General features: G+C 46.6%; 2 protein-coding genes across 2 annotated transcripts in view; one reads left to right on the plus strand and one right to left on the minus strand.

Moving 5' to 3' along the window:
- Window positions 1–2,648, minus strand: part of KBTBD4 (kelch repeat and BTB domain containing 4) — a 10,025-nt gene extending 7,377 nt beyond the window's left edge. The window contains exon 1 of the mRNA XM_019551286.1: window positions 2,545–2,648. Coding sequence (XP_019406831.1) covers window positions 2,545–2,563 — 19 coding nt within the window. The 5' untranslated portion in view covers window positions 2,564–2,648. The remainder of the gene's footprint in view (window positions 1–2,544) is intronic.
- A 107-nt stretch (window positions 2,649–2,755) lies between these two features.
- On the plus strand, window positions 2,756–21,938 carry NDUFS3 (NADH:ubiquinone oxidoreductase core subunit S3). Its single transcript, XM_019551298.1, has 7 exons — window positions 2,756–2,852; window positions 6,139–6,204; window positions 7,268–7,365; window positions 7,603–7,752; window positions 19,161–19,286; window positions 19,726–19,845; window positions 21,682–21,938. Exons 1-7 carry the CDS (start codon window positions 2,807–2,809, stop codon window positions 21,847–21,849), a joined length of 774 nt encoding a protein of 257 aa, XP_019406843.1. The 5' UTR covers window positions 2,756–2,806; the 3' UTR covers window positions 21,850–21,938.
- The last annotated feature ends 1,331 nt before the right edge of the window (window positions 21,939–23,269 follow it).

Below are 23,269 nucleotides of genomic sequence, written 5' to 3' on the forward strand. Positions count from 1 at the left end.
CCCCTTCCCACCCCAACAGACTTACCAGCTGAATGCTGCTCTCCAAGCTGACAGGCAGCATACTGGCCATCAGATCAATATTGCTGATATTGGTATTAGCCCAAAAAACCTTTATCACTGCACCCCTGGAATAGGCCTAAAAGAACTGGGTCCTGCTGCTGCAGGTGATACAGGGGCAACAGGACAGGACAGAGGAAATGCCAAGATGGCAGTTACAAGCTGAGGTTCAATGAGCCCTGCTGCTTTACCACCAAGGAGCAAGGACAGCAGGACCCAGAGGATACATCCTGGAGAGAACTAGGGGACTTCATCCTAGAAAAGATGACCCAGAATAACAACCTTAAGGCTTTCCTTAGAGGCACCTGAGCATGCAATAGTGGCAACCCAGTGGAGCAAGGATACACAAGCATCCTGGCTGGGAACCTTCAATCAGAGAAGCTCAGGACACATACAGAGTAATGCTATACAAAGATGTTCAGGATTATGAAAAGGTCAGAGTCCATATTGCAGCAGCTGGGAATCTTCAAGGAGAGCCAGCAGCACTGCTTCTGATCTAAGACAACCCAGGGACCACTATGACCACGTTTGCTGGGACACGCAGGTAGAGGTCGTTCCTAGAGAACAGCATTGAGCTTGAGGAGAGCCTCAAGCTACACCCTGTTACAGAAACCAACAAATTAAAGATACTATGAAAGGTCTATAGGCATTACAGAAGAAACAAAGTTGAGATGTGATATGTTGGCAAGGGACAGAGGCTACAGTTAATAGCACCATAGGTAGCTAACATGGAGAGGGAGCTTATTTCTAGTGATAAAAAGGGTGAAAAAAATCCTACGAAACTTTATCAAAGTCCTAAAATCACCCAGATGAGAAACTTGCCAAAGGTACAAGAATGGGATGCAGTTTGTGTAGAGTCAAATATGAAGCACATTCGGAAGATCCCATGCCCAACCTAAATGGATTAGATAATGAAGCATATTCAAAGAACTACTCATAACTAAGCAGGTGAAATTATCTGTGCGCTCCCCCACTGACAGGGAGAAGTGACATGACAGAGTAGTGTCTCTCTGGCAGAACAAAGATTACACTTGGAATCCCAGCAGTCGGCAAAAGAGCTCCTCTGAAGAGGAGCTGTTGCTAAGGGGGCACAAGCTACTTGCTCTTCCTTCATATAGTTCCTGCTAAGCTGTTGGAGAATTCTAGTATCAACACCCCAGCAGTTTCCTTTCAACAGCAGGACATGGTCTCATTTAAAAAAAGTTTGTTTAAACTTCCTCTAAACTCTTTCATACTACAGCAGGAGACCAGATTTCCAGCCCCACTTACGACAGTCAGTACCATTAAGGCTAAATTACTCCAAATCCAACACTATTTAATGACTTCAGTGGGACCAAGATTTCACTCAAGGAGTTGGCAGACACTGTGCAGTCTCCTCTAGTTGAAGAGTCGCACTCAATTGCTCAGCTCAGTCCAGAGGGTTAGGAGTATCCCTGGGTTCTTTGCTAAAACTAAATTAACATGCAACAGCATCCACAAGCAACACTTACTATTATCTAGGCTTGGAAAAACAACTCCATCCCATCACTGATGACCTGGTCTCAGTTATATGCCTTTGTTACTTCCTGGTTGAACTGCAGCAGTCTCATACATCTGGCCCTGAAGCCATCTCATATGAAATTTCAATAAGCAAAGAACACAACAGCACTCTCCTCTGTAGGGAAGCTATTGCAAGCACAATTGTGTCCTTTATACTAGCCTAGCAATTTGGGTTCAAGGCCTTGGTACTTATCTTCAGTACATTCAGCAGCCTGAGCCTAACATACCTGACAAGATCCCCTAAAGCTCTGGAATGCAAATGAATCAACACCTTTTGGCTAACGTAAAATGCTCTGCAATACAGGTAGCATTCACCTGGGCAGGAGGCAGTTTTCTCAAAGGCTGGTACCCAACTCTAGAACAAACTCCACCAGGAATTAACGGCAACAAATCTCTTGCCTTCATCTTAAAGCATGAGATCCCCCCTTGTTAATCTTGTCTTCTCCAAAACAAAAAGGAAAGAGCTGGATGTGAAGGGGATACCAGGAGTATGGGCATCATGCACACAATTCCCCCCTAGCAAAGAGGAGGCTGGAAAGAGCCAGCCCGGAGGGATGGAGGCCAACACGTATCACGTGATGCATGACTTCATGGTGGCCAGGAGCTGCGGGGGCCAGGCCCCTTAGCAGAGGCCCCCGGACCGAACAGCTTCGGGCAGCCCTCGTATCGGCCCGTTGAACAGAAACGACCCGGCTCGGGGGTGGGGTGGGGTGGGGGAACCGCGGGGTCCGACTCCTGCAGCCCAGACGGAGGGGAGGGGGTACCTACGATTCCTCCCTGCCGCTCTTCCCCCCGGCCCAGGCACCAGCTGCAGCGTCCTCCGGGTCGCGGCGGGAGCTCCGCGTCTCCACCGGCTCGGTAATGGCCGCCCACTGAGGCCTCTCGGAGCCTCCCGCGCGGGCCGAGGAGACAAAAGGACGGACCCGGCGGTGGCCCCCAGGCTCCTACCTGCGGCCCCTCCCTTCATGCCGCCGCCCGGAACCTCCCGCTGGTGCCGCTCGGGCCCGGGGCAACCCCACAACGCTGCAGGCGCCGCGCGGCTGTGATCCGCGCCCACCACTTCCGGCCCCGCCGCCGGAAGCCCCCAGGGGAAGCCAAAACGCGTTGGACCCCGCACTTCCGATCCGCAGCGTGGGGAAACTCGCGGACAACTTCCGCTTCCGGTCCGTGCCCTTGTGTGTCCGTGCTCGCGGTGCAGGGCTGGGCTGGGATGTTGGCGGCGGCGGTGCGGGGCCTGGCCCGGGCTGGGCTCCGAGGTGAGGTGGGGAATGCGCGGCTGCTCCGCGGCGGGGCCAGGGCGGGGCTCCTGGGGGAGGACGGCGCAGTGAGGCAGTCCGCGGGGAGAGGCAGGCCTGGGGTGAGGGCGTAGTGGGGCAGTCGCCCCTCCCCTCCTTTCCGCTTTATACCTGTCAGACCTCCGGGCTGGGAAGCGCCGCAGCCCCCCTGGCTCAGGGTCATTCCCCGACTCCCGCTCTTCTGCGCAGGTGCATCCGCTCCTCTCTCCTTGGTGGCAGTGCGCCCTTGGCCCTGCTCAGACTGCACTTTCCTTGGCTTCTCATGGACCTTTTCTGGCAGCGCTTGTCTTTTCTGTCGCGGCCGAACATGAGCTGTCAGCCTCGGCTGAGGGCTGGCAGTGCAAACTCGGATGTTAAACTGACTGGCCAGGGATCCCGAGGTTGCTGCCCAGATGCTTGTGGTGTGAGCTGATTAAAAACCTAGGATTCTGTACTAGTCTAGGGAGTGACACAACACCTTGCTGGATGAGTGATAGAAAGGCTTTATTTACTACAAGTATTCAAAGTCAAATGAGCCCAAACCCAAAGTAATTAGCTGTAAGGTGATGATTTCTCACCAAACATGGCAAGAGAGACAGTCTATTTCTTCTGGCTTCTCGAGATAGCTGGGGTGGAGCAGCAGTTCTTATTAGAGAGATCTTTCATTCCTGAAGTGCTCGCTGTTAGCTGTTTTCACTTTGTTCTTATACTCTTAGTCCAGTATCTTCAAAGCATTCTTTTGGTTGTGTAAATCAAGAGAGTCCCAAGCAGTAATTGACAGGAAAATCCTGTTACTCAAACTGTTATGGGTTATCAGAAAGTTCCAGTTTGAATGAATGACCTTCTCAGTGATGAGAGATCAATTTCTACTAAGTTTGGAACATATCAAGAAACTGATTAATAACCAGGAAAAACACAAGGTTTTGGGGAGCATCTTTGGAAAATTAAGGGAACCACTAGACAAAACAGAAATAAATCAAGAGACAACATCTGTCATATATGGAGAATGACTCCTCCTGTACAAAACATGAGTTAATTGCAAGAGAAATATTTACCATACTAATTAATCAAGGATAGAGCTTTCACATGGGTACATACCAGACAACTAGGAATCTGCTTGAAATCACCATGAATATAGTAAGGTAAGCTGGAAGGAATAGGTCATTATTGTTTCCTGGATGGCCTTGCCATGAACTTGCGTCCTCTTGCACTATGCAGTTAGCATTAGTATTTTGTATTTTAACTTTGTGTGTAGGCCTCAATTTAGCATGAGTTTCAGGGTTATCACAGGGGCCAGATTTGGTTTCACAAATCTGAACAAGAGACATGATGGAGGGACTAGACGTGTTCAGATCAGCAGGTCCCAACGATCTCCACCCCAGAGTGCTGAGGGAACTGGCAGAGGTCATTGCGGGACCACTGGCACAGTTTTACAAGCACTCATGGTGCTCTGGTGAGGTGTCAGAGGACTGGAAAAAGGCCAATGTGGTCTCCATTTTCAAAAAAGGGAGAAAAGAGGACCCAGGAAACTATAGGCCTGTTAGTCTTACCTTGGTCCTAGAGAAGCTTTTTGAGAAAATTATCCAGGAGCACATCTGCAAGGGAGCAGCAAGAGAGATTATGCTTAGAGGCAATCAGCATGGATTCACTGGAGGCAGGTCCTGTCAGACCAACCTGGTTGCATTCTACGACCAGGTCACAAAAGCCGTGTCACGGTGGACATAGTCTTTCTGGACTTTAGAAAGGCCTTCGACACTGTCTCTCATCCCATCCTCATTAAAAAAATTAGGCAACTCAGTGTTGACACCTACATAGTCAAATGGGTCACAGGTTGGCTGGAGGGCTGCACCCAGAGAGTGGTGGTGGATGGCTCATTTTCGACCTGTAGGGACGTGGGCAGTGGGATCCCCCAGGGTTCGGATCTCTGGCCCGCACTGTTTGATATCTTCATCGGCGACTTGGACGAGGGGGTCAAAAGCACCTTGTTCAGGTTCGCAGATGACACTAAGAAGTGGGGAGAAGTGAGTATGCTAGAAGAGAGGGACAGGCTACTAGATCTAGACAGGTTACAGAGGTGGGTAGATGAGAATAGGATGGGTTTCAGTATGGACAAGTGCAAGGTGTTGCACCTGGGGAGGAAGAACCAGCAGCATACCTACAGGCTGGGGAATTCCATTCTCATCAGCACAGAGGCAGAAAAGGATCCTGAAGTCATTATTGATGCCAAGATGAACATGGGTCGGCAGTGTGGGGATGCAGTCAGGAAGGCTAACTGCACCTTGTCATGCATCCACAGATGCATCACGAGCAGGACCAAGGAGGTGATTCTTCCCCTCTATGCAACATTGGTCAGGCTGCATTTGGAGTACTGCGTCCCGTTCTAAGCACTGCACTTCAGGAGGGATGTGGAAAGCATCGAGAGGGTCCAGAGGAGGGCCACTCGCGTGATCAGGGGGCAGCAGGGCAGCCCCTATGAGGAGAGACTGCTGGACCTGAACCTGTTCAGCCTCCACAAAAGAAGGCTGAGAGGGGATCTGGTGGCTACCTGCAAACTTGCCAAGGGGGACCAGCAGGCAATGGGAGAGTCAGTGTTCCCTCGAGCACTACTGGGAGTTGTAAGGAATACTGGCCATAAGCTGACTGAGAGTAGGTTCAGGCTAGACATCAGGAGGCACTACTTCACAGTCAGGGTGGCTAGGAGCTGGAACCAACTTCCTAGGGAAGTGGTGCTCACTCCCACCCTGGGGATCTTCAAAAGGAGGCTAGACAATCACCTAGCCGGGGTCGTTTGACCCCAGCATTCTTTCCTGCCCATGACAGGGGGTTGGACTTAATGACCTGCTTAGGTCCCTATCGACCCTACCAACTATGAAACTATGAAAGCACCATGTCTGTCTGTCTTGTTTGTCAACCTGCAAAAGTTTCTCTTTAACTGGAGAGAAGTATGTGTTGGGCTATACATGATGATGCACTGCGCCACCTTGCACCCTGCCCCACCCTTTTCAAAATCCTGTATCCACCCATGATGACTTGTACCTGTCTGCAGAGCACACTGGGGCTTTCTCTTGGGTTCATGAAGTTGATTCTGTTGATATTGATGGAAGCTCCCAGATGTCATTCCCATTTGCTGGGGAGGGGAAAGGGGTTCACCTCTCCAAGAGGAGGCAACAGAAGGGAGACTCCTTGCTGGAGAGAAGGGAAAAAGGCTTTGTATTTTTTGCAGGAGAGTGGTTATGGATGATTTTACACAAGCTCTTTCTCTTTATAGCTGCTACATGCCCTGCAGTGTGGCAGCAAGCACGTTGCTTGGAGAGCTCCACAACAGAGACCCGTCGTAAGTCTGTCTGAATTCATTACTATTTTGCCAGCCCCTGGAGGCCACATAGTGAGTCTCATAGAATAACTCAGTAAGGTGTCTTTGTTATCAAAATCTCAGTGTTTTTGCAGTGATACGTTTTTGGGGCGGTGATGCAGAGCATACATATACGTGTGCTTTTTTAAAGCATGCTAGAGTTCCAGAGTGCTAGCTCTGACTGAGTAATAGCATGTGCATATTTCTCAGTTTTTTTTCCTGTAAATTAGTGAGTTTATCATAAAACACTCTTTATTGTTAACTTGCACTTAAAGCAAAAAAATCAACCTCTTTCACCCTGTTCCAGTGATGAACATAATTAACTTAATTCTGTATTTAAGTATCTCTTGAACAGATATCTTGTAGTTTTAAAAATATTAGTTAATTTTAAAAGATAGTTTGGGTGTTGACAAGAAATTGCTCAGATGCTAAACAGTCACAGGGAAAACAGACCCTCTAGGTAACAGTAGGGATATATGGTCACTTTATGACTTTATATGGTTGCTGTATGACTTCAGTGGTGGGAAGGGGGATGGAGGAGGATTGCCCCTCTTTAGAATCGCCTTGGATATTGGTGGGAAACATTTTCTAAAGGGTTTAACAACCTACATTCTTTCTCACTTTCATCCTCTTTTGATTGATACTGTATTAAACACATTTGGTCATCCCTGATGGGATGTGAGCAGTTTCAGATTGGTGGTGAGAGGATATTTTGTTGTCTGCAACCTCATGGATGAGCGCTAGAATAAACTTGCTCTTTTCCCAGAGTCTTTGTCTCCTGTCTGTTCTGTGCATCCTGTTAGTTGACACAATCTGGACTCTTACGTTCTTTGTGGGCTTCATAGTTAACTATTTCATTTTGGCAAGCTGTGAGTGTGGTTTTATAGGGATGGCTTATCTCACCTAGAAATTGTCTCCTTAGGGGTTACTTACTGTGAGACAGTTCTCTGGCTAAGCTAGCAGGAGCTAACCTATGCTAGTTTTGGCTGGAAGATGTTGTTGCTCTTCTTTCTAATGGCATTTCACCTACCATTGTTCTTTTCAGCTACCATTAGACCAAAGGATGAAGTGCAGCAAAAGCAGCTGTGTGCTTTTGGAGAGTATGTGGCTGAAATTCTGCCCAAGTACATCCAGCAAGTCCAGGTAATTACTACCAAACAAATTATTTTAGCTTCAGGAAAGTACTGTCCCCTTGTTGAGAGGAGAGAGAAAACGTGATAGTCATTAGAAGCCATTAGAAGCCATTTCTTTGAGAGAGTTCCTTGGCCTGATACCTGACCACCTGTTCCAAATTCTTTGCTTAAGTCTTCTGTTGGATTCAGTAAACTGCTAAATGCCCTGCCACATCTGTCTTAACTTCCTTTCTGTTCCTTTCCTCAGGTGACCTGTTTCAATGAATTGGAGATCTTGATCCATCCAGATGGGATCATTCCAGTTCTGACTTTTCTTCGAGATCATACCAATGCCCAGTTCAAATCCTTGGCTGACTTGACTGCAGTTGATGTCCCAACTCGGCAAAACCGTTTTGAGGTAGGGATCATTCCAGTGGTATTCGTGTTGCCTTAGCAAGTAAGCATGGAATCAGCTCTACTAGTGATATGCCTTTAGCAGGACTAGTTAAATAGGAACCCAATCCAGCTTTTCCCTTGTCACTCTGCTGAAACTGCTTCTGTAATGACTTCTTCCTAATCAGATCTTTGGAACTAGTATTTCTTCTCCATCATCTTTGACTAGTCAGTTGCTTTTGAAACATTTAACTATGCTCTTACTGAAATCTGGTGCTCCCTTGCCTTCCACAATTCTCTCCTTTTCCAGTTCTCTTCCTACCTTCTTAATTCTTTTGTCAACTTGTCCTTCAGGGGTTCCTCCTTATATCCCTTCCAGGTTTTGTGGGGGTTCCACAGGGCTCTTTCCTTGATTGCCATCTCTTTCTCATCTACACCTTGTCTTTGAGTAATCTCATTTACAAATACAAATTAATTACCGTCTATACACTTATGTCTTGCAGGTCTGCCTGTCTACCCCAGATCTCTTTCCTTGTGTCCAGACTAAGATATCAGACTGTCTCTAATAATCTTCTGTTGGATGATTGACTGTCATCTGAAACTAAAATGGATGGCTAGAAATGAGTCTCTGACGGTTTCTTTCTACCTCCTTTCTTGATCACTGTGGACAACACTACCATCCTACTGGGCACTTGGACCTTTTACCTCTTCTGTCCTTTCACCAGCCACAATTCTTCCAGATACTCATCTCAGTTACTCAATATTCTATTTCCTGACCTTAACAAATGTTATCTTCTGTGTTCCCATATTCATTTAAAATGCTGCTGCAAAGATCAGTTCACTTGCTGTCTGATTTGGTCATATTGTCTCTGCATCCCTTCACCAGCTCCCCACACTTCACACATCAGACAGAAGCTAGTTGTTATCACTTGCAGGCCTCTTGGGTCATGATTCATAGAGTGTAAGCCTGGAAGGGGCTTCGGAAGATTTCACAGATTTTATAGACATTAGGGCTGGAAAGGACCTCAAAGATCATCAAGTCCCAGGGGCAGGAAGTCAGCTGGGTTCGCAGGTTCCCAGCAAGATAAGCATCCAAGCATTTCTTGAATGAGTCCAGAGTAGGTTCCTGCACCACTTCTGGAGGGAGTCTATTCCAGGTCTTGAGGGCTCAGACAGTAAAGAAATATTTTCTTCCATCCAGTCTAAAAGTCTTGGAAGAGTTTATGACCATTGGTCCTTTTTTTTTTTCCTTGGGGCACTCTGGTGAACTGATGTTCTTCCAGATCCTGATGTACACCCCTTGTGTACTAATAGGTAGCCACCAGGTCCTCCCAGAGCCTGCGCTTTTCCAGATTGAAGAGTCCCATGGCTCTCAGCCTCTCTTCATAAGGCATATTCTCTTGCCGTCTCATAATGCGCGTGGCTCTCCTCTGGACTCTCTCAAGTTTCTCAACATCCTTGAATTGCAGAGCCCAGAACTGGATGCACTACTCCAACTGTGGCCTTGCCAAAGCCGAGTACAGCAGGAGGATGACATCCTGAGATTTACTTGAGAAGCATCTATAGATGAACATGGGCCGGCAGTGTGGGGAGGCAGTCAGGAAGGCCAACCGTACCTTGTCATGCATCCACAGATGCCTCTCGAGCAGGTCCAAAGAGGTGATCCTCCCACTCTATGCGGCACTGGTCAGGTCACAGTTGGAGTACTGTGTCCAGTTCTGGACGCCGCACTTCAAGAGGGATGTGGACAGCATGGAGAGGGTCCAGAGGAGGGCCGCTCGCATGATCAGGGGACAGCAGGGCAGGCCCTATGAGGAGAGACTGCTGGACCTGAACCTGTTCAGTCTCCACAAAAGAAGGCTGAGGTGGGATCTAGTGGCCTGTTATAAACTAGTCAGGGGGGATCAGCAGGCATCGTGGGAGTCCCTGTTCCCCCGAGCACTGCCAGGAGTGACCAGGAATAATGGTCACAAGCTGGCAGAGGGTAGGTTTAGGCTAGATATCAGGAGACGCTACTTCATGGTCAGGGCGACTAGGATCTAGAACCAGCTTGCAAGAGAAGTGGTGCAGGCTCCTACCCTGGGGGTTTTTAAGAGGAGGTTAAATGAACACCTTGTTGGGGTCGTTTGACCCCAGTACTCTTTCCTGCCATGGCAGGGGGTTGGACTAGATGATCTACTCAGGTCCTTTCTGACCATAGAAACTAGAAACTATGATGCAAGCCAGGGTTTTGTTTGCTTTACCAGCTGTGACATCGCATTGGTGGCTCATGTTCATCTTGCAGTCAATCATGACCCCCAGTCTCTTTCAGCCTTGGTGCTAGCAAGCATAGCACTGCCGAACCTATAAGTATGCTGCAGGATTTTTTTCCCTGAGGTGGAGTACTTAGCATTTATCAGTATTGAACGTCATCGGGTTTGTGCCCGCCCACTTACTAAGTTTATCCAAATCAGCCTGGATCACTAGCCTGTCCTCAGGTGTAGACGCTGTGCCCCAAAGTTTAGTGTCATTGATGAACTTAGCCAGTGAGCTTCTGACACCAATGTCCACATCGTTGATAAAGATGTTGAAGAGAACCGGTCCAAGAACAGAGCCTTGGGGGATGCCACTAGTTATGAAGCGCCATAATGACTCATTGCCATCGACCACTACTCTCTGGGTCTGACCTCGGAGCCAATTTCCCAGCTATTGGACTGTGGTGTAGCTGTGGCCACAGCTGGCCAATTTTTTCATGAGACACCAGATCAAAGACTTTTTTTAAAGTCCAGATATATGACATCAATCTCTTCTCCCTTGTCCAGGTGATGCATCACCTGGTCATAGAAGGAGATGATATTGGTCAGGCAAGACCTACCCACAACAAATCCATGCTGGCTATCCCTTAGGATGTTGCCCTCAGACAGCTTGTCCAGAAGAGTGTCCTTGATAATTTTTGTGAGAATCTTATCAGGGATTGAGGTCAAGCTGATTGACGAGTAACTCCCAGGATCTACTTTCTGCCCTTTCTTGAAGATGGGTACCACATTGGCCTTCTTCCAGCACCATGAATTTTCGAATATTTTTGCCAATGGTTGAGCTATGACACCTGCCAGCTCCTTGAATACCCTGGGGTGTAATGTTAGGACCAGCTGACTTGAAGGTGTCCAGCCTCTCAAGGTGATCCTTTACTAGAACAACACCAATGCTGGATATAAATATGCCCTCACCCTGGCCGTCCCATGTCTTGCTAGACAGGGTGGTCCCATTGGACTGATGAAAGACTGATGCGAAGTACCCATTAAGCAGGTTGGCCTTTTCCTGGGTATTGGTTATCAGCTGTTCTGTTTGGTTCAGCAGGGGCCCAGTGTTACCCTTGCTTTTTTTCCGACTCCCTACATATCTGAAAAAGTACTTTTTGTTATCCTTGATATGTGAAGCCAGACAGAGCTCGGTTGCAGCCTTGACTTTCCTGATCAGCTTCTTGCAGGTATGGACCAGTGCTGAGTACTCCTTGGTGGTAATTCCAACCTTCCATCCTTTATAAGTCTCTCTTTTGAGGCATAGGAGGTCCTTGAGTTCCCTGCTGAGCCAAGGGGGTTGCTGCGCCCTTTTGCTACCCTTCCTCCAAGATGGGATGGCCATCCCTTGTGCTGTCAAGGTCACTCCCTTGAGGAGCAAACACTCCTCCTGGACTCCTCTTCCAGTCAAGTCATGGTCCCATAGGTCCTCAACAATGAGCCTCCTGAGCTTGTCAAAGTCAGCTTTCCTGAAGTCGAGGACTTCAGTATTGCTGACTGACTTGCCAGCTTTGCAATGGATAGTAAAGGTGATCAGCTTGTGGTCACTATCACCCAGCTTTCCATCGATTCTTAGGTCGCTGACTGTGTCATCCCCTTTGGCCAGTACCAGCTCCAACAACACTTTGTCTCTCTTCAGCTCGTAGACTTCTTGAGTTGGGTAGAGCTTGTCCATGGACATAAGGAAGCTTTGCAACTGATTGGATTTGGCCAAGTGCTTTTCCCATGAGGTGTCCAGGTAGTTGAAGTCTCCCATGACAACCGTGCACTGAGAGCATGCAGCATCAGCAAGTTCCCTGGAGAATTCCTGGTCCAGCTCCTGTTTCTGGTTCGGAGGTCTGTAGTAGACTCCTACCATGATGTCCCCTGAGCCACATTCCCCACGTATTTTGACCTAGAGAGACTCCAGTCATCCCTCCTGGGTGCCAGTGTCAATTTGGAGGGATGTGTAGCTGTCCTTGACATAGAGACTGCACCCCCACCCCTTTTATCTGCATGATCACACCTGTACAGGGTATAGTCATCTATAACTGTGGCCCAGTCATAGGTGGAATTCCACCAGGTCTGCGTTATCCCTATGAGGTCGTAGTTATTCTTGTTTAGCAGGAGGACCAGTTCCTCCTGTTTATTCCCCAAGCTCCTGGCATTGGTGTACAGGCAGGCAAGTGTCCCACTGGGGGCCCTTGCCTTCTCCACAGGTCATACTGGGGCTAAGGTAGGGGTGGGTTACCTTAAGTGCCTCAGTCTACTGGATTTACAAGGGTTGCCCAGCGGGCTAGCAGTGGCGATAATCCCCACAACCCCCAGTGGGCTTAGTTTAAAGCCCAGTCAAGCAGGTCAGCCAGTCTGGATGAGAAGAGCCTGCTCCCCAGCGGAGTGAGGTAGAGGCCATCTCTTCCCAGCAGCCCACTCCCTCTCTCACCAAAGTGGACTGTGATCGTGGAAGCCAAAGTCTTCACAATGACACGATCGCTGCAGTGTTTTGTTCACTACCTCAACCCATCTCTCCCTTCCTCAGCCCATGACCCACAACTGGGAAGAGCGAGGAAAAGACCACCGGTGTCCCTAAGCCCTGTAGTCTCTTATGACTTGGCTGGGATTGCTCCAAGCCGTGTCATTTGTGTCTGTGTGGATAAGGAGCAGTAGTGGTATAAGGATAAGGAGCTTAGGGTAGTGGTCGGAGGGATGATAATCTTTGGTATCCTCTCTACTATGTCCTTGATGTGGGCCCCTGGGAAGTAGCAGACCTCCTGGGCCAGGGGGTCAGGGTGGCAGATTAGGCCCCCTCAGGAGGCTGTCTCCCATGAAGACCACTCTGTGTTTACTCTTGGGGGGTATAGGGGTGGATGATCCTCCCTTGCCTGCAGGAGCTGGCATGTCTGCAGGCTCAGAGATGCGAGATCATTGGGTCCAGCTCCCATGCAGGAAAGACAACTGGAGTCAGATGACCCCAGCAAGATGACCATCCAGTCTCCTTAAAAATTTCCAGGGTAGGTGATTGTACCACCTCTGGAGGGAGCTTATTACACAGTCTGGACACCCTGGCTGTGAAGTTTTTCCTAATGTTGAGTCTGAAATGGTTTGTGGCCATTAATCTTGGCTTTCCCCAAGGGTGCCCTGGTATACAGTTGTACACTGAGCCCTGATGTAGCAGTAAGCTGCTACGAAGTCCCCTCTCAGCTTTCTCTTTTTCAGGCTGAAGAGTCCCAGGTCCCTCAGCCTATCCTTGCATGGCAAGCCATACAGGTCTGTGTGTCCCAACTCTTGTTGTGTCTCAGTCAGAAATGAGAAGCTGACTCCTGTCTTCTCTCAGGCCATAATACCAGACTCCATTGTCTTTTTGCTGTTTATTCAGATAAGCATCTCTGTACTTACTCTCACATGTCCCCTCATTCTTGGTAGGAGATCCCTAGAAAGCCCCTCAAAGCCAATTCATGGTTTGTCTCGCATCCTTTCTTACTGTTTCCTTGTACTTACCCAGCTCTCGATGTATAACTATCTATTTTTCATCTTATGCTTCAACTGAAGAGTTCTTGGGTTGAGGATTATAACAGGTCACCGGATAGGGTGCCTGTTATGGGGAGAAAAGAGGATACACCAGCAGGAGCAAAGGAAAAAAAAACTTATTTGCAGCTGGACCATGGGGGGAAAAGTGGGACAATGCTGAGCACCAGGAGCCCAGGTGCTCCCAATGAAGTTCTATCTGGAACCCAGCAGGGCCGTATGTGGGAGCAGGGCCAAGATGGATTGGCTCTTGAGGCAGGAGCCAGAAGGTAAAAGGGAAACAAAGAGCAGACAGTTTGCCCCTGGGCAGGGGTCAACCACAGAGAGAGGATCTGTGGTAAGGAGCAAGCCCAGATCTGCAAGCAGGACAATTCTGGAGACACAGGTACTTGCTGGGTGGAGAGGAGAGGTCCAGAAGGAACACTGAGCTGGAGGAAGTCTTCTCCTGTGTGCATGAGAGCAGGATATGCCAGAGTGAGGAGCAGCAGGGTGAAAGGCACACCCCCTCTCCTCCATCTGGGGGGAGAACCCAGGGAGAGAGGTTGCAGCAGGCAGGTGCCGATACAGCAGTGAGATGGCTACAGAGGCTGTGACCCTAAGGATTTAAAGAGCCAGCCAGCAAGGGTCGGATGCCAGCTGTGGTATGGAGGGCTGTGAAGAGAACAGCCCAGCCCAGGAGAGGGCAGAGTCACTGCAGCAGGCAGCTACCAGTGCTGCAAGGAGTCTGCAGAGGCTGGGACCCTGAGGATTTAAAGGGCTAGCCAGCGAGGGTATGCTGCCAGCTGACATGCTCAACTTGCAGAGGGCTGTAAAGAGAACAGCTCTAGCCTAGGGGAGTGCAGAGGAATCCCATCCTACTGGGGTTTGGGGAAACAGGACAGGAAAAGGACAGAGGAACTCTTTATGACTACAAGACCTGTTGGAAGAAGAGAATGAAGTAATACCTGGAATGATACCAAAGTACAGGCTATCTCATGTGTGGTCAGGACAGGGTGAAGGGGAGGTAGGAGCCCTGTGAAGAAAATCTGGTCACATCTCTGAGCCATTTTGGGAAGATTGGTGTTCTTTTTTAATGTATCTATTTTTCTATCGAGGTGTGGCAGGCAAGTGAGAGAGCACCACAAAGCTAAATGCCAGGGAGTGACCATAGTACCTGCGGTACCAGCATAACATTTACAGGCATCATAATTTCTGTGTCAGTGTAGCACCTGCACAATGGAGTCTTGACCCATGGCAATGGTCTCCTAAGTGCTACGGTAAAAAATAGTATTCAAGTGAGCCTGGGGAGTTGTAAGGAAAAGGGAGTCTGAGGGCCTTGTGGCAAATGCACTGCTGCTTACTGGGACTGGTTCTGTTGCCTTATTTTGAAAATGCCACACAAGCTTCTTCCTTCCTATTGTCATTGCTGTCTTTCTGTTGATGTCAGCCCTCTTCTGCTTCAAGGTGCTGGCCTTGCACCCTTCAGTACTAGAGTGTGGCACTTATCCTCAGTGTCCACAAAGATGTTAAACCAGAGGGTTTTTTTAAAAATCTATGATAAAAGGTGCCTTCCTTTATTTTAAATCTATCCATGGACTTGCTTCTACTGACTTCCCAGGTCTGGTCTTTGTTCAGTTTACTAGTAAGTAGTCTGTTTCAGTCCAAGTGATTTTTTTTGCTTCTGTAAGCTGAAGAATATCCTTTAACTCTTGCAGTTTGGAAAAGAATTATCTTTTTTCCATTTCATCTATCTTAGATGTAAGGTGATATAGTCCCTCTTCACCCCTCCTCTATTCCCCCTCAGAAAAAATGTGATTCATGCTTGAAGTATTTAGCATCAAGCTAACTGTTAAAAACAGTAATACTCACTTTGTAGTCTTGACTTCTGTTAAATTTTAGCTATCTTGCAGTTACTGCCCTTTTATAGGAGCAATTAAATCAGTGCCATATAACCACCCAAAATATATATTTAAACCTCTTGTTAGATATCAGTTTAAGCACTTAAATTTAGCTATCAACTTTCTTTTTAAAGAGAATTCCTTGTTTTGTTTTTTCATATCTTAAATGTTTTTAAAATTAGTTCATAAATAATAGGCATGATTTCAAACGTCTAATGGATTTAGGCACTGAACTCCCACTGGCTGCCAATGGCTTTTGGGCACTTAACTCCTCCCAGATGCTCCTGACAATCTCACCTGGAAGGTCTTTGACTGTGGCAAACATAGATGCTCACACAGGAAGGCACAGCTTCTGTCTTTCACTTGCAAACTGTTAAGATGCAAAAACTGTCTGCAGAACATGTGTTTATTGGTTGCTTTGAGATGTGAAAGACTTACTAGTATTTAAAATGCTGTTTTCAATCATCCTTTTTGGCCACAAGCTGCTTGTAGTGTCGCAAAAGTTGGTTTATTTTGGATTGACTGGACCCTTGAGCAAGGAAAAAAATAATGTAATGGGGATAGAATAACAGAAGAAACCTTAGGTTCTTGTTTTTCAGGTGTTGTCCAGGATTGTGCAACTTTGTGGAGGTGGTGATGTCATCAGGTCCCCTTTTGCTTGCCCAGTTTGGGCAGAACATCTTTCTGGATGGGGCTAGTGGACACTGAACAGGGTATGGTAGATTTGTAGTTCCCACCACATAACCATGGTGGTGAAAGCAACGGACATCTTTCTTTATTCCTTCTCATTCTGTCTTTCCTGCACTAAGCTGGTTGCCAAAAAACCACTCAAAGTGGTATCCAGAAATGGATGGCTGTTTCATCTGTCAGAATTAGCCAACCATAACATTTGGTCTTCTCATTTCTGGGGATTTCTTGCCATGCTAGCTATATCCTTGGCTGTCAGTTAAATAATCTAACCTAGCTAAAAACTGTGAAATTCCTAACATTTTTTCTAGGTTAGTGGCATCCCATTTATAACTGTTTTTGTGTCTCCAGCTTTATCAGTTTATACAGAGAAGTTAAACTGTTTTACCCCCTTTAGCCAGCATTGTATATGGACCTGAACACTATAAAGTTTCACAGCCTGGAAGAAGAATTTTTTTTTAGTTCACACCATGCACTGAAGCAGAATCACATATACCATTCTAGAGCAGTGGAGTGCAGCTTTTTAGAGCAGCAGGCTGGGTGTCCAGCTGCATCATGGGCCTCCACTCTACTCCAGTGTCCAGTGGGGGAGGGGGAGAGAGGAAGGAGGTGATTGTCAATGTCAGAGGTAGGAAGTGGGGGAAGAAGAGCTTACCTCCAGTAAACAGTACCTGCAATAGGTTAGGGGAGAGGGAGAGAGCAGGGAGGGCTGCAGAGGGGATCGGCAGCATGGTAGGGAGCAGTGCAGCCCAGTGTGTTCCCTGCCCTACCCTGCACCAATTCTCCCCCTTCTCCCTCCCCGTGCTGTAAGTTGGATCCATTTGCTTTGGGCATCAGATCTTGCCCATGGGCTGCAGATTGAGTCCACACTGTCTTAGAGTATTTCTGACTGGTGTTTTTTTTATGAAGGTTTTAAGAACAGGTTACACAGGTTATACACAGACATCGCCAGATGAAGCGGGTCAGCTGTGCTGGGATGTGTCCTGTTTTGCTTCAGTGGGTAAAACAGATATCACTCGGTGTCCCATAGGGTTGGGTCCCTTCCAGTCCTGTGACGTGACAGTCTTTTTTACACATTAACCTGATTTCTTGTTCTTCCTCCAGTGTACGAAGAACAGTTAATCAATGTGGGTTTTTTTTTCCTTTCCTTTTCATTTACTTTATTTTTTTTGATTAAGCAAATGCAGTTCCTTTAGTCTGTCTTAAATCACAGAAAATTGGGGTTTGGAGGGACTCCAGGAAGTCATCTAGACCAGCCCCCTGCTCAAAGCAGGACTATCTCTAACTATATCATCCCATCCAGGGCTTTGACTACCTAGGTCTTAAAAGCCTTTAGGATGGAGATTCCACAGCCTCTCTGGGTAATCTGTTCCAGTGCTTTACTACCCTCCCAGTGAGAGAGCTTTCCTAATATCCAACCTAAATTTCCCTTGCTGCAGCTTGAGGCCATTGCTCCTTATTCTGTCATTTGCCACCACTGAGAACAGTCTAGCTCCATCCTCCTTGTAACCGACCTCAGGTAGTTGAAGGCTGCTATTAAGTCCCCTCTCAGTCTTCTCTTCTTCAGACTAAATAAACCCAGTTCCCTGAGTCTCTCCTCCTAAGTCATGTGCCCCAGCCACCTAACCATTTTCATTGCCTTCCACTGAACTCTCTAATTTGTCCACATCCTTTTTGTAGTCGGGGGTGGGGACCAAAAATGACACAGTACGCCAGGTATGGCCCCTCAGTGCTGAATAGGGGTGAGTAGTCACTTCCATCAATCTGCTGGCAACGCTCCTAATGCAGCACAGTATGCCGTTAGCCTTCTTCGCAACAAGGCCCAGTGTTAATCATATTCAACTTGTTGTCCACAGTAACCCCTAGGTCCTTGTCTGAAGAACTGCTGATTAACTACAGTATGTACCACGTGTAGAGTGGAAGGCAGTAGTGAAGCACCCTGAATACTAGAGCTATTAAAGTGAAAGATATTGGGCAGATAGTTCATATTACATAGAATCACAAGAAATTTTTCCCTTTTTCGGTCCCCAGCCTGCACTGGTGCTTGGGATTGTTCCGTCCTAAGTGCAGGACTTCGTGCTTGTCCTTATTGAACCTCATGAGATTTCTTTTGGTCCAATCCTCCAATTTGTTCAGGTCTCTCTGAGTCCTAGCCCTACTCTCCAGCATATCTGCTACCCTGCCCCCAACTCCCCTGCCCCAGCTGGGTGTCATCTGCAAACTTGCTGAGGATGCTCTCCATCCCATCTTTCAGATCATCGATGAAGGTGTTGAACAAAACCAACCACTGAAGCACTGCACTTGAGACCAGCTGTCAACTAGACATAGAGCCATTGATTACTACCCTCCAAGCCTGACAATCTAACCAGTTTCTTATCCATCTCACAGTCCATTCATCCAACCCATACTTCCTTAACTTGCTTGTGAGAATGTTGTGGGAGACCATTTCAAAATCCTTACTAAAGTCTAAGTATATCACGTCTACATCCACAGAGCCAGTCACCTCATCCCAGAAGGCAATCAAGTTGGTCAGGCATGACTTGCCCTTGTTGAATCCATGCTGACTGCTCCTAATCACCTTTTCCTCCAAGTGTTTAGAAATGGATTCCCTGAGGACCTGCTTCATGATTTTTCCAAGGACTAGGGTGAGGCTGACCAATCTGTAGTTCTGTGTATCCTCCTTCTTCCCTTTCTTAAAGATGGGTACTATATTTGCCCTTTTCCAATCATCCAGAACCTCTCCCAGCCATCATGAGTTTTCAAAGATAATAATTAGCAGCTCTGCACTCACATTGGCCAACTCCCTCAGCATCCTCAGGTGCAATATGACTGGCCCCATCTTCCAAAGTCATGCTTTCTAAACCCATGATCATTCTTATTGCTCTCTCCTGGACAACAGCGAACACTTGGTTTGAACTTTACCATTACCTTGCAAGGGTTGAAGTGGTAGCATGATCTCACTGGAAAGTTTATGTGAAAACATCTCCTTTGTCTGTGCATCTTACATCGGTATTTTATTACAAAGATCATTCTGTATAGTTCATATGAGACCAATAAAAATGAGGATGTCTTTTCTTAATTCTTATTAGATTGTTTACAATCTCCTGTCCCTGCACTTCAACTCTCGAATACGTGTGAAGACATACACTGATGAATTGACCCCTCTTGATTCAGCAGTCCCAGTGTACCAGGCAGCAAACTGGTATGAAAGAGAGGTGAGCTGCAGTACGTTTTCCCAGATGCTTGGGAACATGGTCCATATGGGAGTTGGAGGAGGTCATGCTTTTTGGGATTAAACCTCACTGCTTTGAACAGGAGAAAGAGGTGTTTCTCTGGATGCCTTTGGGAAGGGGTGAAGGGAAGCATTTGATACACTTCTGCAAACTGAGAGCCATTCTACAAATCAGCTGTCCAGACATGTGGCCCTTCCCCCAAAAAAGATGTGCTTTTCCTTTTTTTTTTTTTTTTTTCCTAGGATGAAGGGAGTCTTGTCCTTAGTGAAGTTCTGGGCAGGCCTTTTTGGGAAAAAGTTTTCTTAGGTTGGCACCTCATAGGTGTGGTGGATGATCTGAGCGTCTGGGATACTGGAATGGCTCTGTAGGGTGAGGGTGAAATGACTTGTTCTTCAACTTGTTTTTTTTCTCTTTCTTTTAGGTTTGGGACATGTTTGGAGTATTCTTTGCCAATCACCCTGACCTAAGGCGAATCCTTACTGATTATGGGTTTGAGGGCCACCCCTTCCGGAAGGACTTTCCACTATCTGGATTCGTGGAGGTATGAAGGCTTCTGGCTAGAGACAGTGGTAGAGAGCTTCTTTAACCTCCATTTAGAAATCCTGTTTAAACATAAGGGTCAGGATGTGGTTGCAGTGTGTCTCTGGATCCTAGGTTTAATAATTACTTACATTTCCTTAGTGCCCTTCAGACCATGTATGCTTACATAGCTCCAAGCTCCATCAGTATGTACCACATGTAGAGTGGAAGGCAGTAGTGAAGCACCCTGAATAATAGGGCAATTAAAGTGAAAGACATTGGGCAGATATTTCATATTACAGTAGAATCACAAGATATTTTTCCCTTTTTCGGTCTCACAAGAACAGGGCCCTTTACTTTTAATGCCCCATCCAAAGGATTGAACTCCTTTCCACTGACTTGCTAGAGAGTCATGAGGATACTAAAGGACTGAGTTGATTCTTCAGGCAGTAGTAACTCCTTATGGGAGTTTCAGAGTGTTTCAGAACGTAATGCTAAGACTACAAAATCACTATCTTTAGCTTCAGTGACACTCCTCACACACCCTTCTTCAAACACTCATACTTGCATAAATTAAAACATAAGTGAAATTAGTCCATTTGGTCCCAGCCTAGTTCCAGATGACTCTGTCACAAGCCCACCTAATATGTTGGTACAATTGTAAGCCTGCTGAGGAGTATCTCAGGATAAAAAAAAAAAAGGAGAAGAAGAGCAGTATATCAGGACTAGGTACATAAGCTTTGTTTTTAGAGAAGGATGAGCGTTCAAATAGCCAAGTATGCAGCAAGTCAGGACCAAAGGGCATCTGCAGGTGAAAATCAGGACTCAAGTAGTGAGGGGCAGGCTTGATGTGCATCAGAACTGTATGTGTCCTTGCTTGTATTTTGCCCACTTCTCATTCTTTTGTGTTATGAGCCTTAAATTAAGAATGTAAATTTAAAATCAAACAAAGAAAGTCTGGCTTTAAAATTTTCACTGGTAAAAAAAAAAGGCAGTTAACTGGGACCCCCTTGAGCAGCAAGAGCAGAGTTGAAGGTTTTTATGGTGAGATAGGAAAGAAGGATTGATAGTTCATGGGGACTGGAATAGAGAATTTTTTTGGGTAGTGGGAGGACTGAGTCAGAAGAAATGTAGGATTTTGTAAAGATTAGGGCTGGAAGGGACCCCGGAGGATCATAGAGTCCAGCCTCCTGCCCCAGGGGCAGGAAGTCAGCTAGGGTCAAAGGATCCCAGCAAGATAAGTGTCCAAACATTTCTTAAAAGCCTCTGGAGGTGGTGCAAGCACCTACTATGGACGGAGTCTATTCCAGGCCTTGGGGGCTCGGACAGTAAAGAAGTTTTTCCTTACGTCCAGCCTATAACGGTCTTGGAGCATTGGACCATGTCATCCCTTTGGGAGCTCTGGTGGACAGGCATTCCACCGAATCCTGATGCACACCCCTTATATACTTATAGGCTGCCACCAGATCACCCCTGAGCCTGCGGTTTTCCAGGCTGAAGAGTCCCATGGCTCTCAGCCTCTCCTCGTAGAGCCTGTTCTCTTGCCCTTTGATCATGCATATGGCTGTCCTCTGGACTTTCTCAAGCTTCTTCACATCCTTTTTAAATTGCAGAGCCCAGAATTGGGTGCAGTACTCCAGCTGCAGCCTCACCAAAGCTGAGTACATCCTGAGGTTTGCTTGAGAAGCATCTATAGATGCAGACCAGAGTTTGGCTCACTTGTAACTAAGTATAGAATAAGAAGTGAGATATCTGTTAGCAAATACAGTCTGGGAACACATTGTTAATATATTAGTTTAAGCTCCTCTGGAACAGGATGAGCTCTGTTAACCAATCTGTGTCCTTTGTGCTGTTGCAGGTGCGGTATGATGATGAGGTGAAACGGATAGTTGCAGAGCCTTTGGAACTATCCCAGGAGTTCCGCAAATTTGATCTGAATAGTCCCTGGGAGACATTTCCTGCCCATCGTGAAGCTCCAGAACCCTTAACAATAGAAGCAGGAGACAAGAAAGGAGATGTGAAATAGCTGTAGAAAGAAGAGAGAGCTTGGGCCTTCCCTTGTGGAATTGCCCTTCCTGTTCTACCGTTATATTTATGAGATTAAAATTTGATGGTGAAACTCTTGTCTGCTATAGACTCCTGAAAGGAAAATGCTTTCCAGTTGGTTGAAAAGCAGCTGGAGGTTATGTTAAAATCCTAGTAAAACTTTCTCTGCTGGGTCATCATCAGGCTGCTGTATTTTAGGTCTAAAACTCTGTTCTTTGCAGACATTTGGAGAAAACTTCATTTCAAGTTCAGGCAACACAGTGTCCTGAGGTGCTTCTGTTCAAATTGGCAGTCATCAAAGTTTAATAACTGCAGCCCAAATAAGAGATAGTATTAGATATAGAAACTTCCATAAAGCTGACCAGAACTTATAGTCTGTATATACAGACTTGCTTAGTCATCACAGTGGGGTTGTTAACATTTTAACTAATAAAAATCACAAACAAGAACAATAATTCATAAATGGGGTGGAGGGTAGAAGTTCCTACTTTAAACAACCAAGTAGGGGGGTAGAAGTGGATAATGAAGAAAATCAGCAGTTAAGTTGTATATCTAGTACATAAAAATGACTACAAGGAGATTATAAAGTGCAGGGGTAAAACATTAACTGGGAGAATCTAATTTGTGTTTCCTTTCATACTATCAAAAAGTTACCATTTCTCATCCCCACAACATGAAGAGCTGTATGGACAGGAATCAACAATTGTTCTAATTTGTATTCAGCTTCATTCTGGCTCTATACACAACACCATCTGGGTCAATAACATGGAACCAGTGCTTGTAACTAATAGAAAGTGATGCATGAAACAGGGTCCACAGCTACCACTTTTGCATTGTGAGAGTACCAGGGATAAATAAGCTCTTTCTATAGTCGTTATCTATTGCACAAGAGGGAAAAGTTTTTGGAAGTGTAATTATAGACACTGGTTTTATAAACTGCTCTCTTCTCTACTACAACTTCCAAAAATTGCTTAGAATATTATAGTGTGATTGTATACAAAGTTAAAAAAAAAAAGTGAAAGGCCCGGTGCCCCACCAAGGTAATGCACAATGTTAAAAATGCTACAGAAGGATGGTAGGAGAATCCATGTTGCTCTCCTAATGCAAGTAAAGCACTTGGCTCATGGAGGAGCTCTTGACTACACTAGAGTATTTTTTAAGGAAACCCAGTTTGTGACTGAAGTCAAATTGCTTCTGGTAACAGAAAGTTCAGGGTTTACAACTGTAGAAAGTGGCTCTCAGCTGTAGCCTATTTACCTACTCACACTATCCTGGGATACTACAGAGCATCACCTAAGGCTGCTTAAGAAAGGCAGCTAACATGTAGACGTGACTGGAAGATTCAGTGTGTTATGGTAATGAGAAGGAACTATGATCCTATTGGGGTTGCTTCAATGCTC

Source organism: Crocodylus porosus, unplaced genomic scaffold (genome assembly GCF_001723895.1).
Source record: "Crocodylus porosus isolate Cpor-Errol unplaced genomic scaffold, CroPor_comp1, whole genome shotgun sequence".
NCBI classification, from domain to species: Eukaryota; Metazoa; Chordata; order Crocodylia; family Crocodylidae; genus Crocodylus; species Crocodylus porosus.